Source organism: Oncorhynchus clarkii, chromosome 9 (assembly GCF_045791955.1).
Source record: "Oncorhynchus clarkii lewisi isolate Uvic-CL-2024 chromosome 9, UVic_Ocla_1.0, whole genome shotgun sequence".
NCBI lineage: Eukaryota > Metazoa > Chordata > Actinopteri > Salmoniformes > Salmonidae > Oncorhynchus > Oncorhynchus clarkii.
The window spans coordinates 67,804,900-67,823,187 of record NC_092155.1 but is presented as its reverse complement, the minus strand read 5'-3'; the positions used below and the strand labels follow the sequence as shown (position 1 = coordinate 67,823,187).

The 18,288-nt window shown below is 41.5% G+C and overlaps 1 protein-coding gene across 1 annotated transcript; it reads right to left on the bottom strand.

The window, feature by feature from the left end:
* Nucleotides 1–1,660: 1,660 nt before the first annotated feature.
* LOC139417375 (indian hedgehog protein-like) lies at nt 1,661–10,681 on the bottom strand. Its single transcript, XM_071166644.1, has 3 exons — nt 9,613–10,681; nt 4,395–4,656; nt 1,661–4,188 (listed from the first exon to the last, which is right to left on the bottom strand). Exons 1-3 carry the CDS (start codon nt 10,033–10,035, stop codon nt 3,344–3,346), a joined length of 1,530 nt encoding a protein of 509 aa, XP_071022745.1. The 5' UTR covers nt 10,036–10,681; the 3' UTR covers nt 1,661–3,343.
* Between the last annotated feature and the right edge of the window lie 7,607 nt (nt 10,682–18,288).

Below are 18,288 nucleotides of genomic sequence, written 5' to 3'. Positions count from 1 at the left end.
GTTTTGCAACATTGTACACAATAAACATGTCTCAACATTCACTCCTGAGCCCTGACTTTGTCACATCCAGGACCAAAACATGTTCGTGTCTCACAACCTTTCACCATACCGAATTTCACCCCAATTTTTTAATTGATGAAAACATGTCGGTCCATCTGTCTATCCACATTGAATCAATATTTATGAGGCCTACACCAGTACAGACTGTTCAACTTTCTATTAAAATATCTGCTCTCAGAGATCTCTCCCAGATCAGAAGAATAGATTTTCTGGCTATGAACTAACTAACCATAAATGATTGGTTGTGCTGGTTTGGTTTTCATAACGAAATAGGCGATTAAGATACTGGTTGTCCTGACAGGATTACCCAACTCCCACTCAATTTTAGCAGGATTGGATTGGATTTTTGAGGGCAGGGACTGGTCGGGATTCTCTGACAATCTGACACTGCTGTGATTGGTCAACAATGGTAAAAGGTGGGTGGTATTATGTTGTTGGGCTTCTCCCGTTGGTCTGATTTGATGAGTGTGTGCATTCTAATCTGCCCCTTCTATCTCAAGGATAATCTCCTGGATGGAATACCTCCACAGCTGTGAGCTGTCTACTACACAATGCTAACTGGAACAATGACATTCAGTTTGTTACCTTTTTATTTTTAATTTATTTGATTTTGTACGCATTTCAAGTCCCCCACCCACTGCTTTATCTTGGCCAGGTCGCAGTTGCAAATGAGAACTTGTTCTCAACTAGCCTACCTGGTTAAATAAAGGTGAAATAAAATAAAATAAAAAATATTATTCTGCTCTTCTCCAATGTGCCTGATGATCCTATTCTGCACACAACACTGGTCAGGTTCAATGTAATCTTTGACTGATTTCCAAAATATGGAGCTGATAGAATATAGTATAGTGTCCCTCTCTCAACAATCAGGCTATTCCTTCTTCTAGGACCTATTGAGTATCCAGAATGAAGGTATGGGAAGATGGAAAACTTACCTGGACTGGATAACTCAATACTATGCATTCATTACTACATTTCTATGTTAATAATAGCATCAATAAAGTGTTGTTAGTTACTATTGTTTACTGCGTTAATTACACAGGCAGGTAGCTGTGTAAGAGCAATAGCTGCAAAGACCTAAAAGTTGATATAATCCACAAGTATGATGTCAGTTACTCCACAAGGGGGTGTATAACCTTGTATTACACATCACAGGATGTACTCACTGTGTAAATCTGAGGATAAAGGAGCTGAGAGGAGAACGTTTCAAGATAAATAAATGTGACAAAACAGAGACAAGGCATTGTTCGTTTAGGTTAATAACAGAAAGGAAGTGTCAATGACAGGACAGGTCACCATTAACAAGCTATGTTGCAAATACACTGAAATACTTGGAAAATCAGAGCATGGAGATTCCATTACTCAGGAGCCCAGGATGGAGAACATGATTAAGATAAACACAGAGAGATCGGGCAGCAAGGAAGAATATTAAGTCTGGGTTTCTTATTAACTACTGTAAACTGGCCCACCAGTTCTGCTGGATGTCTGAGTTTTAACCCTTTCTGTTACAGAACACATGCTCTGCTACAGTACACATGCACCAAGAAAACAGCTCCCACTGTAATTCGGAGGCTCCAAATATGACTATAGGCCGTGGTCAGATTTCTCAAGTTTTTCATGTAGTCTTTTTGGTATTTTATTAGGATCCCCATTAGCTGTTGTGAAAGCCGCTGCTACTCTTCTTGGGGTCCACATGAAACATGACATAATACAGGACATTAATAGACAAGAACAGTTCAAGGACAGAAAAACATAAATGAAACATATTCTAACATCTTCTGTAAATGTCATTTGCAAACCCTAGGAGAGACAGAAGGATTTAACGGAGAGAATCTACATTTAAAACAGGAACACAAGCAGGGTTTACCTTACACAATAATGTATAATTATTTGTTTAATTACACCTTTAAAAGACAACATAACAAATGAGGCCATAGTTATAATAATTACAATAAATTGCTACATTTATATATTATGATTCAGAAGGTACAAAAATAAAGCTTTTATTTGTTCTGGCACATACTCATATTTCCTCATTGTTTTAGAATAATAAAGCATATAGGAAACCCACATTTTATGTTGGCTTATACTGTAGATGTTATCTAAATAAGATACATATACAATGGATTCTTGACAATACACATATACAATGGATTCTTGACAATACACATGTATAATTGATTCTTGACAATTCACATGTACAATGGATTCTTGACAATACACATACACAATGGATTCTTGACAATACACATGTATAATTGATTCTTGACAATACACATGTATAATTGATTCTTGACAATTCACATGTACAATGGATTCTTGACAATACACATACACAATGGATTCTTGACAATACACATGCTGATTCCGTTATTATGGTGTCCATTTCTCTCAGGAATGAACCTGTATAAAAGCCTTCTAGAACGCATCATCTTTGAAGACATAGTCTCTACATGCACCCAAACCAACCATCAACACATTTACTGAAAGTAAAAGAGGAAATACAATGTTAATACATAAATACATGACAATGCATTTACCGGTGAGTAAAATGCAAATATACTCTTTCGGGGTGCATAAGGTTTAACATTTTAGTAAAAGACAGGGCAGTAGAAAAATAAGAGCATAAGTGGAAATGTAACAGTAGCAATTATCTGTAGGACACTGTGGAAATGTAACAGTAGCAATTATCTGTAGGACACTGTGGAAATGTAACAGTAGCAATTATCTATAGGACACTGTGGAAGTGTAACAGTAGCAATTATCTGTAGGACACTGTGGAAATGTAACAGTAGCAATTATCTATAGGACACTGTGGAAGTGTAACAGTACAATAGCAATTATCTGTAGGACACTGTGGAAATGTAACAGTAGCAATTATCTATAGGACACTGTGGAAGTGTAACAGTACAATAGCAATTATCTGTAGGACACTGTGGAAATGTAACAGTAGCAATTATCTATAGGACACTGTGGAAATGTAACAGTAGCAATTATCTATAGGACACTGTGGAAATGTAACAGTACAGTAGCAAATATCTGTAGAACACTGTGGAAATGTAACAGTAGCAATTATCTATAGGACACTGTGGAAATGTAACAGTACAGTAGCAAATATCTGTAGGACACTGTGGAAATGTAACAGTACAGTAGAAATTATCTGTAGGACACTGTGGAAATGTAACAGTACAGTAGCAATTATCTGTAGGACACGGTGGAAATGTTACAGTAGCAATTATCAGTAGTATACAGGCACCAGAGTTGAGCCTATAGTGCCTTTAACCTAATGATGAAATGTCTTTGGGTCTAGAAAGAACTGTCCAATTCTGTGTAGCAGCCTAGCATACCAGTGCACACTCGAAACCTCTTTTCGCACAGAGTCACAGTGTCCCCCCTCAATGTCTCTGTTTATGGGTACAGCAGCGCAACTGCTTTGTCTGTCTGAAGTGTTTGTATTCACATACACGCCTGGGCTGCTGAGTGTCTGATTCACACAAATGTGTTGAGTGTTGCAGTGAGGGGGCTTCTTCGTGTGCTCTCTCTCTGCCTCTGTGACCTGCGCTCCCAGTGTGCCCTCCCCCCGAACCAGCTGGGTGAATGACAGCAGCAGTCTCAGAGGCCCAAATGCCCAGTGTGCCAGTCTATGGTCCTCTATAAGTGCATAGCTGGATGCCAGCACCCCATCCACAAACAGAGTGCCGTGTTCTGTAAGTGGTGCGTACACACCCATCCCTTCCTCCTGCGATACAGATGTGATCCTGGATGGTTGTACTCGGCCGTCCGCTCCATGGACGAGTACATAGTCCCCCGGTTTGGCTCTACTGGCAAACTGAGCCTTGTACTCACTGTAGTGGAGTTTGTGATGGGGTGCGAGGAAGACCAGGTGGTGGGGAGTGAGGGCTAGGCGGCGGCCATCTTTTGTGGCCAGGACCAGGAAAGTGGACCTGCTCTCATGGTCTTGGTGTAGGAATAGAAGGACGCGGCTGAGGACGATGTGTCCTGACCCAGACAGGGCCAACACTCTGTCTCCAGGCCCCAGGGAGGCCAGGGTCTTCTGTCCCCCTCCGGCCAAGGTCACCCGGGCCCAGCCTGGGAAACAGCCCCCTTTCTCCACCGCCACAGAGTGATCTGAGGAGGGAATCAATAGAGAAGGACCTACTGTAAGATGACTAAAACACTATATTTTGTTAATAACATTGATATGGTATAATATGACATAAGACATGTATGAAACTAATGACAGGAATAAATGTAAAATACATCCAAAGGCAAATCACTGGAAATAATATATTTGTCATGTATTAAATAAACCAGTTAATATCCACTTGACTTACCAGCTTTGACAGAGCAGTGCACATGGTACTTGGACTCATAGTACACAAAGTCAAAGCCAGCCTCCACAGCCAGCTGGGCTAGCATGCCGTACTTGTCTGGGATGCGGTCTGACGTGGTAATGTCCACGGCCCGTCCCTCATAATGAAGAGAGTCAGGGGGGTGATGGCCGTCCTCATCCCAGGCCTCTGTCACCCTCAGCTTCGTCCCAGGCCAGTGGTTCATCACCGCTATGGCTAGTTTGTTGAGGCAGTCTTTACAGCGCTGAGGGACAGGGAGAGGGGTGGAGAGATTTCATTAATACAATATGATATGACACCATTCAATTGAACTATGCTGTCATAATGTATCTACTGTATGCCAATAGAGTCATTCATTTGCTCTCAATGATTGCTCTCAATTAAATTAGCCCTCATATTCTCGTGAGAATTATTAGGCAATTGGCAAGTATTTTCAGCATTATAGGCGGGTCTGTCGATAGCAACTCCAGGACTATTGACGTGTATGAACCCCCTTAGAGGGGAGGTACAAGAGACAGTTTTAATCATTCATTAACGAGGGAAAGGGAACCGCTTGAGACAGAGAGTAGATGTGAGCCTGTTGTCTACCTCACCCACAATGACCATATATTCATTCACTCATAGTCTCATTCAACCCCTTGTAACTCAATACCTAAAACCTCAACACTACTGCAACTAACTGTATTCCTCCTGCTATCCCTGCTAGGTTATTTGTCTATAGCTTGGTCCCCCAACATTTTTTGCTGTCTTGCCACCTTGCAAAAAAACTGATCTGGAACCAGGCTAATTTGTCTCTCCATTGACATCATCAGATTTAAATTGTCTGTATTCAGAGCTACTAAAGGCCATTGCCACCCTCTCCAACCTTTCTCAAACAATTAGAACATAAGAACACAAAGCTACTGTAGCCATTGTAGAACATTCCTTGGCCTTTTCTGCTGGGTGAGGGCATAATTAAGGCCATTCAGTGAGTCAGTGGAACCTCTTTGAGACATTTGATCAGAAATGTGAACACCAGATATACACCCACTACTGGGTTGCAATGATACATATTGTATTATGTTTGAATGTCACAGGTAGGTAGGTAGCGGCAGGTAGCCTAGCAGATAAGAGCGTTGGGCCAGTAACCGAAAGGTTGCCGAAAGGTCACTGTGCAGACTAGTTGGAAAATCTGTCTGTGCCCTTGAGCAAGGCATTTAACCATACTTTTTCCTGTAAGTCGCCGTGGATAAGAGTGTCTGCTAAATGACTAAAATGTCAATGTAAAATGTACTCTGATTAATAAATTCGTAACACTCTCACAGGTAATAGGTTAACTGTACAGCCATTCCGATTAATCGGAATGGCCGATTAATTAGGGCCAATTTCAAGTTTTCATAACAATCGGAAATCGGTATTTTTGAACACCAATTTGGCCGATTTAAAAAAAATAATTTTTACACCTTTATTTAATCTTTATTTAACTAGGCAAGTCAGTTAAGAACGCATTCTTATTTTCAATGACGGCCTAGGAACGGTGGGTTAACTGCATTGTTCAGGGGCAGAACAACAGATTTTTACCTTGTCGGCTCAGGGATTCAATCTTGCAACCTTATGGTTAACTAGTCCAACGCTCTAACCACCTGCCTCTCATTGCACTCCACAAGGAGACTGTCTGTTACGCGAATGCAGTAAGCCAAGGTAAGTTGCTAGCTAGCATTAAACTTATCTTATAAAAAACAATCAATCAATCATAATAACTAGTTAACTACACATGGTTGATGATATTACTAGTTTATCTAGCGTGTCCTGCGTTGCATATAATCGATGCAGTGCGTATCGTTGTTCCAATGTGTACCTAACCATAAACATCAATGCCTTTCTTAAAATCAATACACAGAAGTATATATTTTTAAACCTGCATATTTAGTTAAAAGAAATCCAGGTTAGCAGGCAATATTAATCAGGTGAAATTGTGTCACTTCTCTTGCGTTCATTGCACGCAGAGTCAGTGTATATGCAACAGTTAGGGCCGCCTAATTTGCCAGAATTTTACATAATTATGACATAACATTGAAGGTTGTGCAATGTAACAGCAATATTTAGTCTTATGGATGCCACCCGTTAGATAAAATACGGAACGGTTCCGTATTTCACTGAAAGAATAAACGTCTTGTTTTCGAGATTATAGTTTCCGAATTCGACCATATTAATGACCTAAGGCTCGCATTTCTGTGTGTTATGTTATAACTAAGTCTATGATTTGATAGAGCAGTCTGACTGAGCGATGGTAGGCAGCAGCAGGCTTGTAAGCATTCATTCAAACAGCACTTTCGTGCGTTTGCCAGCAGCTGTTTATGACTTCAAGCCTATCAACTCCCGAGATGAGGCTGGTGTAACCGATGTGAAATGGCTAGCTAGTTAGCTGGGTGTGCGCTAATAGCGTTTCAAACATCACTCGCTCTGAGACTTGGAGTAGTTGTTCCCATTTCTCTGCATGGGTAACGCTGCTACGATGGTGGCTGTTGTCGATGTGTTCCTGGTTCGAGCCCAGGTAGGAGCAAGGAGAGGGATGGAAGCTATACTGTTACACTGGCAATACTAAAGTGCCTATAAGAACATCCAATAGTCAAAGGTTAATGAAATACAAATGGTATAGAGAGAAATAGTCCTATAATTCCTATAATAACTACAACCTAAAACTTATTTTTTGTGAATATTGAAGACTCATGTTAAAACGAACCACCAGCTTTCATATGTTCTCATGTTCTGAGCAAGGAACTTAAACGTTAGCTTTCTTACATGGCACATATTGCACTTTTACTTTCTTCTCCAACACTTTGTTTTTGCATTATTTAAACCAAATTGAACATGTTTAATTATTTATTTGAGGCTAAATTGGTTTTATTGATGTATTATATTAAGTTAAAATAAGTGTTCATTCAGTATTGTTGTTTGTAATTGTCATTATTACAAATAAAAAAAATTGGCCGATTAATCGGTGTCGGCTTTTTTTGGCCCTCCAATAATTGGTATTGTTGAAAAATAATAATCGGTCGACCTCTAGTACAGACCATCAAACTGAGGCAAACTTTTAAGAGGCTCTTAAGCATTGCCTCCTGAAAGTCCCAATTCCCTAGGAATTGGAACCATAGAGATGTATAGAGATCATTGAAAGACTCCAGCACTGCACGGGGCGGTAAGTCACCAATATTAGCTTGACACTTTTTTTAAACATCAAAAGAAGAAGAAAATTGTACTAGGTTAAAATGGATGATGTCACAGATGCCACAATGGCACAGACACAACGTTGCAATCTCTATACATCTCTATGGTTGGAACAGAGTTTGTTAACCATATTTAAGAGAGAGAGAGACTTGGCAAGAGAGACGCAGAGCAGCTAAGAGGCCAGGTCCAGGCTAAGTGAGAGGGCAGAGATACAGATGGGAGGAATGCATGGGCATGCACTCAGCCAGAGTGAGAAAAGAACTAGGGATACAAAACAAACTGCCTACATTTTTCTCGCCATGCCATTGAAGAGAGGCGTTTCATTGTCATTGAACTACAATAGTCGGTTTTTCCGACGGTGCCATTACTTCAGCAGGCGAGAATTTTGTATAGGCGACCCCTTGGAGTGTCCAAACCCAACACAAAGAACGTCTTTCACATCTGGCCAGAGAGAGGGGCACATGCACACATACTGTACACACACACACACTGACGCAGACACACACACACACACACTGGTACATGCACGCATATACACACTGGTCCTCAGACTGGGAATCAAAAGGGCATACACACACTCAACCACAGATTTCCATCACATACTGTACACTCCTTAAAAAAAAAGAAAGAACACAGACTGAACTCCAAGCATCACCACATGAGTAGCCTGCATTTACAGAAGAAATGTTATGCTCAATTGTGAAGGATAGTCTTGATGTTAGTAATGATGGTGAATTTTAAGAATCTGACAGTTAGTTTGAAGATGACAGTAGGCCTACTGTATGTCTTAAATATCCCATGTCCAAGATTACATTCCTCTTGTACATGGATCGATTCTCCCTTGACATCAGAAGTTGAGAATACCAGCCATTTGAGAGAAATAACAATACGTTTATTGTTCCACGGCCTCAACTCAAAATGCTAACATCACACTGTGGCTTCCTTGATATTCCAAAGAGGTCAGATATGACAAAAGAAAGAGGTCTGTGCCTGTGTGGGAACTCAATTCCTGATCATATTTGAATGGTCATATGTAGGGTTTAAAAATCCTGGGAACTTTCAATCAATTCCCTGATTTTCCCTAAATCCGTTTGGAGGATTCCCGGAATCAGGAGGAAATAAGCTCCTGGAATCCTCCAACCAGGATGTCTGAATGACCAGGGAATTTATTGAACTTTCCTGGAACTTTGCAATCCTAGTCATGTGGCAAACCTGACTCTAATGCAAGTTTACCTACCTAGCCTCACCTACGAATCCCTCCTAGTATGCACACACAGAGCAGAGGAATCGTTTTATTACCAAGCAACAAAGACTTTGGTTAAAGATTAAGAGGACATGATCCCCACAAGTTGGAACACATTCTCCCAGAGTCATATTAAATTACATCCTGATCCCCCCCCCCCCCCCATCTTATAAAGAAGGAGGGGGGAAAATTAGACACCTGGAACAGAATTATTTCATTAAACAAGAAGTTCACACCAAAATAGTTCAACCAGAGACTGTAAACTGTCCATTACTGAAGTATCTATGGTTTAGCACCTTGTGAGTAACTATCCAGCCCACTATTTATTTGATTGCCTTTTATCAAGTAACAAAATAGGAAATTCAGGGAAAGTGATTAATTAATTAACATCAGTTTATCAAGTTGAAGTTGTGGATTGGAGAAAATGAATCCTGAAAATGTCACAATAGTGATAAAAAAATCTATGTATACCACTACCTGCTGCAGTTCATCAATCATCCAGCAGAGAGATTCCCCTTATGAGCTAGCACAGAGAACCAGTTTCCTCCTATGGTATTATACTAGGGACCTACTGGCCTGTCTAATAGTAACTATATTACTGTACCACATGGTCATGAGTGACCAGTGACTTAAACCGGTCAATGGAAAGGGCACCAAGTGGGTCGATGGGATCTTGATGTTGTCACACAGTAAATGTCCTACAAAATCAAACTGAAACAGTGTCTGACCCAGTCTGTCAACCAGTCTTACCTTGGTCATGAAGCGGTCAGCAAGGGTTTTCTCCTCATCTTTGAAGATAATATCGGTGTTGTAGTTACACACCAGTTCATTAAAGCGTTCAGAGTTACGTGTGATCTTGCCCTCCACCCTCCCGCTGGCACCTAGGTTGTTCTCGGAAAGTTTGGGGAAGGAGGTCTTGTAAGGCATGGGGGTGAGTTTCCTGGGCCTAGGGCGGTTGCCGTACCCAGGGCCTGGCCCGCACCCCTGGACCAGGGAGCTCCACGTGAAGATAGCGAGCAGGCCAAGCCGTGCCAGGCTTTCCCACCAGGAGGACACCTTCATTGGGGACACCTTCAATGATCCACCGTGCCCACTAAGCAAGCCCCGTCTCGGGCACTTAAATGCATTTGAATGATGGGGTTCAAATCTTGGTGGTGGTCCGTTCCAGACCATGAGTTGTAAAGGAGTTCTAATGTTTCTATAGAGCAAGGTTGGCCATTATGGATCAAAATCCACACTGGAAGTACAGGGACACCGGTCTTCTGTAAAATCAATGCTGACTCTTTAAAATGAACTTTAATCTCTACTGTATTGTTATATCCTCTTGCTTATGTAGTTTAACGTTTTGTGGATTACTCCCTTAATAATTTATGCCACTTGAAAACTATTTTCCTTTCCAGAATGTTTAAGATTTATCATCCTTTATGCTGTTCACAATAAATGAAAAATAAATAGTTCTCATCCTTATCAGTCTTTGGATGTACAGGTACCTGTTGCCATGCAGGTGTTTCTCGAGCTTCCAGTCGCCTACCTACTTACCTACCGCCTCTCTCTCCAGTCACCGGGCAGTTCAGCAATAGCAAACCTGACGCGCACCTACATCACTGTTGCGTCTCTGTGAAATATCTCCTCTACGAATTCTCAGAATCTCATCCCATTCCTGCCTCCAGCAAGCGCCTCGAGATGTTGTGTCCGTCCACTTGTGTCTCGTGTCGTGTTGAAGCGCTCCTGCCCGCCGTGCGCCAGCCATTGGGTTCTTATTAGAGTCTGGACAAGATTGCCCTCCCTTCCTATACACGCTCCCACCGCGACAGCGCACGCCTCCACTTACGTTATTGCCGGACTTTATGTTGTTATACAGTAGGACGTGACCGGTCTTTTTCCCTCCCAAGAGGCAGAGGTGAAGATAACCGGATTACGAATTATGGTGATGTTGGTTTTATTACAGACACACATTTGGGGAGGTCGACCAGGGGGATTATTAACCTACTTGTTCGACAACTCATTTAACACAGAATCATGGGATACGATCGATTTACAGCGGCAAGAAAAAGTATGTGAACCTTTTGTAATTACCTGGATTTCTGTATAAATTGGTCATACAATGTGATCTGATCTTCATCTAAGTCACAACAATAGACAAACACATTGTGCTTAAACTAATAACACACAAGCTATTGTATTTTTCTTGTCTATATTGAATACATAATTTCAACATTCACAGTCTAGGTTTGAAAAAGTATGGGAACCCCTAGGCTAAGGACTTCTCTAAAAGCTAATTGGAGTCAGGAGTCAGCTAACCTGGAGTCCAAACAATGATATGAAATTGAAGATGGTTAGAGCTGCCCAGCCCTATTAAAAACACTCACAAAATTTGAGTTTGCTATTCACAAGAAGCATTGCCTGATGTGAACCATGTCTCAAACAAAATAGATCTCAGAAGACCTAAGATTAAGAATTGTTGACTTGCATAAAGCTGGAAAGGGTTACAAAAGTATCTCTAAAGGCCTTGATGTTCATCAGTTCACGGTAAGACAAATTGGCTATAAATGGAGAAAGTTCAGCTCTGTTGCTACTCTCCCTAGGAGAGGCTGTCCTGCAAAGATGACTGCAAGAGCACAGCGCAGAATACTCTATGAGGTTAAGAAGAATCCTATAGTGTCAGCTAAAAACTTACAGAAATCTCTGGAACATGCTAACATCTCTGTTGATGAGTCTACAATACGTAAAACACCTAAACAAGAATGGTGTTCATGGGAGGACACCACGGATGGAGCCACTGCTGTCCAAAATAAACATTGCTGCACGTCTGAAGTTCACAAAATATCACCTGGATGTTTCACCACGCTACTGGCAAAATATTCTGTGGACAGATGAAACTAAAGTTGAGTTGTTTGGACCGAACACACAACACTATGTGTGGAGAAAAAAAGGCACACCAACATCAAAACCTCATCCCAACTGTAAAGTATGGTGGAGGGAGCATCATGGTTTGGGGCTGCTTTGCTGCCTCACGGCCTGGACAGCTTGCTATCATTCCTCCGGACCGTTGTGCAGGTCGGATCCACAACTACAGAAAATGTTTGGTTGAAGTTATTGCTGCCAAAAGGAGGGTCAAGCAGTTATTAAATCCAAGGGTTCACATACTTTTCCCACCCTGCACTGTGAATGTTTACACAGTGTTCAAAAAACACATGAAAACAAATCATTGTTTGTGTTTATTAGTTTAAGCAGACTGTGTTTGTCTATTGTTGTGATATGATGAAGATCAGATGACATCTTATTACCAATGTATGCAGAAATCCAGGTAAAGGGTTCACATACTTTTTCTTGCCACTGTATAAAAAGAGGCAAATGGTTAGAGTTTATTGTCTAACCTAATAAAATATACTTTGTTACACATTTAACAGGTTGGTAAGAATTGAATTGAGTTCCTACACCAATAAACATCCTGATATCCCTCTGAACTTTGTATGCCCTTGTCCACAGATCATTCCTACTTGGAGGGATTCCCCACTACTGTTATTCATTTATTAATAGATAAAAGGTGAAGAGGGTCCATGACAGAAAGGCTGTGTAAGAGCTTCCTGCTCAGTAATGAGCTACTCCAGCCCTATCTCTCTCTCTCTCACACACACACACACACACACACACACACACACACACACACACACACTCTCTACTGTCTCTCTCTGACTTCCAGCTTTGCTTTCCTTTGTTTTCTGGAGACCCAGGTTGACACCTTGGCCCTTGACCCCCGCCCTGATCCTCCTCAACCCAGCGCACCCAATACCTCTTAGCTGGAAACACCCCGCCAGCCACTGCTGGCTCTATCAACATATTATGTGTATTCGTCTCAGAACAATAGCTGAGATTTGAGAGAGTCGTAAAAAGGGGAAATATTATGTCACAATGAAAGGGATAATTAAGAATCTGTGTCTCCAGGAGTCTGGTGTTACTTATCATTTATAGAGGCTTAAATAAACAGAGAGGTCAGAGGTAGACGTTTGTCATTCGATTTTTCTAGCTTCCTGGATATCTCCTGAACACTGTCTGTTTGCCAGTGGATACAATATACTGGCCTTACAATACTACAAAGTCTTGTGCTGCCTCTAAAAACAATTCACACTTTTAGGAGAACTCTTTAGCCCTTCAGCCTATGATACATTGTGACCAATAGATGTTGATACATCACTCTCACATGCCCCTCATTCTTTCCCGATATTCCAATGTTGTTTCAACCATATATATCTATATCAGAAGACACCAGGAATAACACTATTCATAGCCAGAGGTCAAACAGTCATAGCATAATAGTAAATATTGTCTAATTGTTATTTCTCTGAATAATCAAAATGAACATGAGAGAATACTGAGATGATACAGGCCAAAGTTGACCTTTATTTAACTAGGCAAGTCAGTTAAGAACAAATTCTTATTTTCAATGACGGCCTAGGAACAGTGGGTTAACTGCCTGTTCAGGGACAGAACAACAGATTTGTACCTTGTCAGCTCGGGGGTTTGAACTTGCAACCTTCCGGTTACTAGTCCAACGCTCTAACCACTAGGCTAAGGAAAAGCGAGGGGGGTTTGTGGGAAGGTAGGAGAAGATTTTGAAGGGAGGGAAGGTGGTCAGGGCTGTGAGGGCCGAGACTCAGATGAGAGATATCATAGTACATAATGACAAACGTAGGGAATGCCATGGTCCAGCTCAATCAAAAGAATAAACTAATTTCACATGAATCGAAACAATCAGTGATATTGATATTGTTATTTTTGAAAATGGACGTGGCGGGCCACAAAGAAGAAAGGAGAGATTTCATCTCATCAGACAGGAAGGAAGTTAACATCTATGTGTTAAAGATGGAAATAAAGTCATTCTTATTATTTTTATTTTGGGGATGGTGGTGCAGCCTATACCCCTCCCTCCCTCCCTCCTCCTGGCTCTTAACAGGATCGATCACTACCCCAGCACCCAGTCCAGGATGGGAGTATATGGCTGGGTAAATGGCTGAGTTTCCTGCACAGCCACAGCACAGAAAACAAGATCTTTCCTGCCTGGGAAGGCTGGGTCTGCGTCCCAAAACGGAACCTTGTTCCCTACCTAGTGCCCTAATTTTGACCAGAGCCCTATAGGCCCAGGTCAAAAATAGTGCACTATATAGGGAATAGAGTGCCAATTGTATGGGGCGGAAGGTAGCCTAGTGGTTAGAGAGTTAGGCCAGTAACCGAAAAGTTGCTTATTTGAATCCCTGAGCTGACAAGGTAAAAATCTGTTGTTCTGCCCCTGAATAAAGCAGTTAACCCACCGTTCCTAGGCCATCATTGTAAATAAGAATTTGTTCTGAACTGACTTGCCTGGTTAAATAAAGGTTGGCTCAAGGTCAAAGTAAACTACAATCATGTCACTTTTCTGTTTTACTACGATCATGTCACACTGTCACTTTTCTGGTTTGTCTAAAGCTGTTAGTGACACTGGCAGGAATATATTACTCTCACATGTCCACAATTGGCAGATTTTGGCACTTAATGGAGTCGTAACTGTACTGTGAGGTTAGTTTAGGAAACAACTTGGGAGTTCTTTCTGTAATATAACTTTAAGGGTTTGTAATGTAGTTAGTGTAAAGCAGCAGTAGTTATGTATCCTGAACAATGCTTGGTTTTGACATCTTTAAAAAAAAAGTGTTTGTCTTTTAGAGATGAATAGACAATCTGCAGGACTCACTTCCTTAGACAGAGGCCGTTGGGAGTGGTGTGTCTGTCTCTCACCCTGGCCTGTTATCAGTGTCAGGAAGATGCATGCTGGTGTGTCTAGGAGAGACAGAAGAGGGAGAGATTCAAATCTAAGAGGATATAAGAACTCAACAGTTACCAAAATACATACAAAACAAAATTTTATTTAATCACAAACTTCAATGTTACCAAATTCTAAATAGAGATATCAAATGAACACATCTTGTCAAAATCTAAAAATTGAAACAAAGGAAGACATTAACAATGCACGGATTCAGTGACCAATAGAGACACGACGCCACAGAAAAACATGGAAGGTCAGAGAGGAGAGACTTTGAAAGTGCTGTGGGTCAGGTGAAGTTTAAAGAAAGAATTGCAGGATTTCTTAAACTGCCTGTTGAGGGAAAATCTGCATTTTGTTTGGATAAAACGTAAACAGTAGATCTTGCTACAGATGATGTCATGGTCTGTCCTAATATGAAAGAGACAGTAGATCCCTGTCATACACAAGGGCCGTCGTAGATTTCATTTCTCAAATGTTTTTCTTTTTTGTGTAATTATTTTCAATGTATGATTGTTTTTTTGTTGCTCAAACATATTGTTAATTTATGTAATAGTTCATATACAGGCTTTGGCAACATCTGCAACCACCCATTCATGTCAATAATGCATGTATTGGAGAGAGCAAGAGAGATGCAGGGAGGTTGAATGGATTCTGGCTCCAGATCTCTGAGTCACCCTGATAAAGAGGCCTGTGTGGTGAAGCTGTATGTGTCCTGCTGTATATGTAAAGCAACATAGCCATGTGACGTGTCATAACGTCATGTATACATCAACATGTTAAGTCCAGATTTCAGTACAGTCCCTTCACTCACCCTATAATAGTATGTACTCACCAATAGGGGATCGCACACACACACACACACACACACACACACACACACACACACACACACACACACACACACACACACACACACACACACACACACACACACACACACAGAGTATCTTTAAAAAATATATATAACCTGTTGGGAGTTGATGCGTCAGTCAAATGGACAATAGTGGACCAGGGTGGAACTTCCTGGTCTGAAACAACAGGTCAGAGGTCAACCATAGCGCTACTGTACCTCTGATACTGTATCTGCTACTGTACTAGATTTATATATCCTCCACAACATGCATATCCCATTTACACATGTATAACAACACCCCACACAGCTTCATCATTTAGATATGTCTGATGTCAGAGGGCCGTCATATTAACGGAGACTGTGTGTGTGTGTTGCTTCCCACTTCAAGTGTTCTTATACTCGTTTCTAACACTTTCAACTGTACTGGGCTGGCTTTGATATTTTCTTTTCACATTGTCTTTCCAGGACGGTTCCCACAACTATGGTTCCAGGCCATCACAGTACAGCTGGGCTCAGTTGTGTGAAATGAGTGTCAGAGTTCTTCATTTTCTGTGTGAGGCCCTGTCTGACGGGTCCATTTCTATTGGATTCTCATGTGTGTAATGCCTGTTTTATGGGTGTATAGAGAGATCAGAGGACTGCCCTGCCAGTCTGCCTGCTGAGCCTAGTCCACCCAGTGTGTGAAGCAAGTGTGCCGTGAGTGTGTAGGCAGGGTGGGGGTCCGCCTGCCCTGCCATCCCCGGGGCAAACGGACAGTGTCAACGCCTTTATAAGTTGATTAGCTAGAAAGTCTCGCCTTTTCCTGTGAGCAGCTCTGTGTGTTGCCAGCCAGCTAACAGCGGGAAGAATAGAACCCTAATGCACTTTGGCACACACATCAAATGGCCAGCTGTCAGGAAAGCTAGTCTGTGTCTTTTTTCCCCTTGATTCTTGTGTTTTGACAATAAAGATAACCTATCTCATCCCGTTACAATACACGCTGGCTGTCTCCCAACTCCTGCCTCGTTTCTGATATGGACACTGAACTCCCAGTCAGATGGTGGCCTTGCGTGTGTTAGTTACCCTACTGGACTTCTTGTCTGTGACACCACAAAAAAGAGAATAAAAAAAGGGCGCACACTCGTCTCTCCTTGCAGTGAACGTCTAGGACCAGCGTTGTAACCACCAATCTTTAACTCGTAGCCTTCATCAAATAAAACAGCAACTGCCAGGGTTCATCTTCCCTCAGTGTTTCAGTAAACAGAAGATAGCATTTGAAAAATAATTGATATAGACCTAGACATCATGACGTAGTGCTTATTTACATATAAAGGTGGGGTTTAAGTTCAGGGAAATAGTGAATGGGGACATGTTTATTGGAGCGCATAAAAGCAAAAATAGGTTTTTAGAAATTATTGCAAATTGATTAAAAACTGAAATATCACATTTCCATAAGTATTCAGACCCTTTTCTCAGTACATTGTTGAACTACCTTTGGCAGCATGGAGTCTTCTTGGGTATGACGCTACAAGCTTGGCACCTGTATTTTTGGTAGTTTCTTCATAAACCATGTGCCATCGAGTCGGCACATCAAATCTCTTCACAAATTGCACGGCACCGCTGTCAACATTTATCCTCAAATGAAACTAAGACTTGTTAATTGTTACCCAGAAATGATTGGATATGGAAATAAAAACAGCTGCATCAGACCTTTCATAATGAATATAGACTAAATTGTCCAGTTGTTAGATGGATAAATTGAAAGGCATCACTATTGAACGTGATGGGTTATTTGCAGGATCACTTAGAGAGCATTGGTCTATTGTTTTCCTTCCCTGTCAGTTATGCCAAGTTATGACATGGTTGTAATACAAATACCACCTCATTCTCAAGGCGCTTGTTAACTATCAAATCCTCTCATAAGATTATTTCTAAGAAATTTACACAGCAACTCAAAAGTCTTATTGTGATAAACAGAACTAATTTCACAAGGCGAGTTTGCACATTCACTAAAATAATTAGGTTAAGTTGTGGTGGTGGTGGGTCAATAAAATGTAAATTGCTCTGAAAGTTTCAAACAGGTAGATGCACTTATTTCTGACACACACACACCTGTATTCATTAAGTGCCATGTCTAGGTGGTGTGTGTGCCTACAGCCCACAGGGCGAACCAAACCTCTGATATGTACATTTGTATGTTTGGCATGGGTCCTCAGATACTCAAAAAGTTCTACAGCTGCACCATCGAGAGCATCCTGACTGGTTGCGTCATTGCCTGGTCCGGCAACTGCCCTGCCTCCGACCGCGAGGCACTACACAGGGTAATGCGAACTGCCCAGGACATCACTAGGGTCAAGCTTCCTGCCATCCAGGATCTCTATACCAGGCCATGTCAGAGGAAGGCCCTAAACATTTTCAAAGACTCCAGCCACCCTAGTGATAGACTTCTCTGCTACCGCACGGCAAGCGGTACCGGAGCGCCAAGTCTAGGTCCACAAAGCTTCTAAATAGCTTCTACCCCCAAGCCATGACTCCTGAACCACTAATTAAATGGCTACCCAGACTATTTGCATTGCCCCCCCCACTTTTACACTGCTGCTACTCTGTTTATTATCTATGAAGTCACTTTAGTAACTCTACATGTACATTTTACCTCGACTAACCTGTGCCCCTGCATAATTACACTTATTTTTCCATAAAACTGTGTTGTTGGTTAAGGGCTTGTAAGCATATCACTGTAAGGTCTACTACATCTGTTGTATTCGGCGCATGTGACAAATCAAATTTGATTCACAGG

Bases quoted from the DNA above. Each gene is read 5' to 3' on its own strand.
- LOC139417375 (XM_071166644.1), bottom strand. From the start codon at position 10,035: ATGGTCTGGAACGGACCACCACCAAGATTTGAACCCCATCATTCAAAT. The intron at 4,657-9,612 runs GTAAGACTGGTT...CCTGTCCCTCAG, and splicing joins CTGACCGCTTCATGACCAAG to CGCTGTAAAGACTGCCTCAA. The intron at 4,189-4,394 runs GTAAGTCAAGTG...TTCCCTCCTCAG, and splicing joins GCACTGCTCTGTCAAAGCTG to ATCACTCTGTGGCGGTGGAG.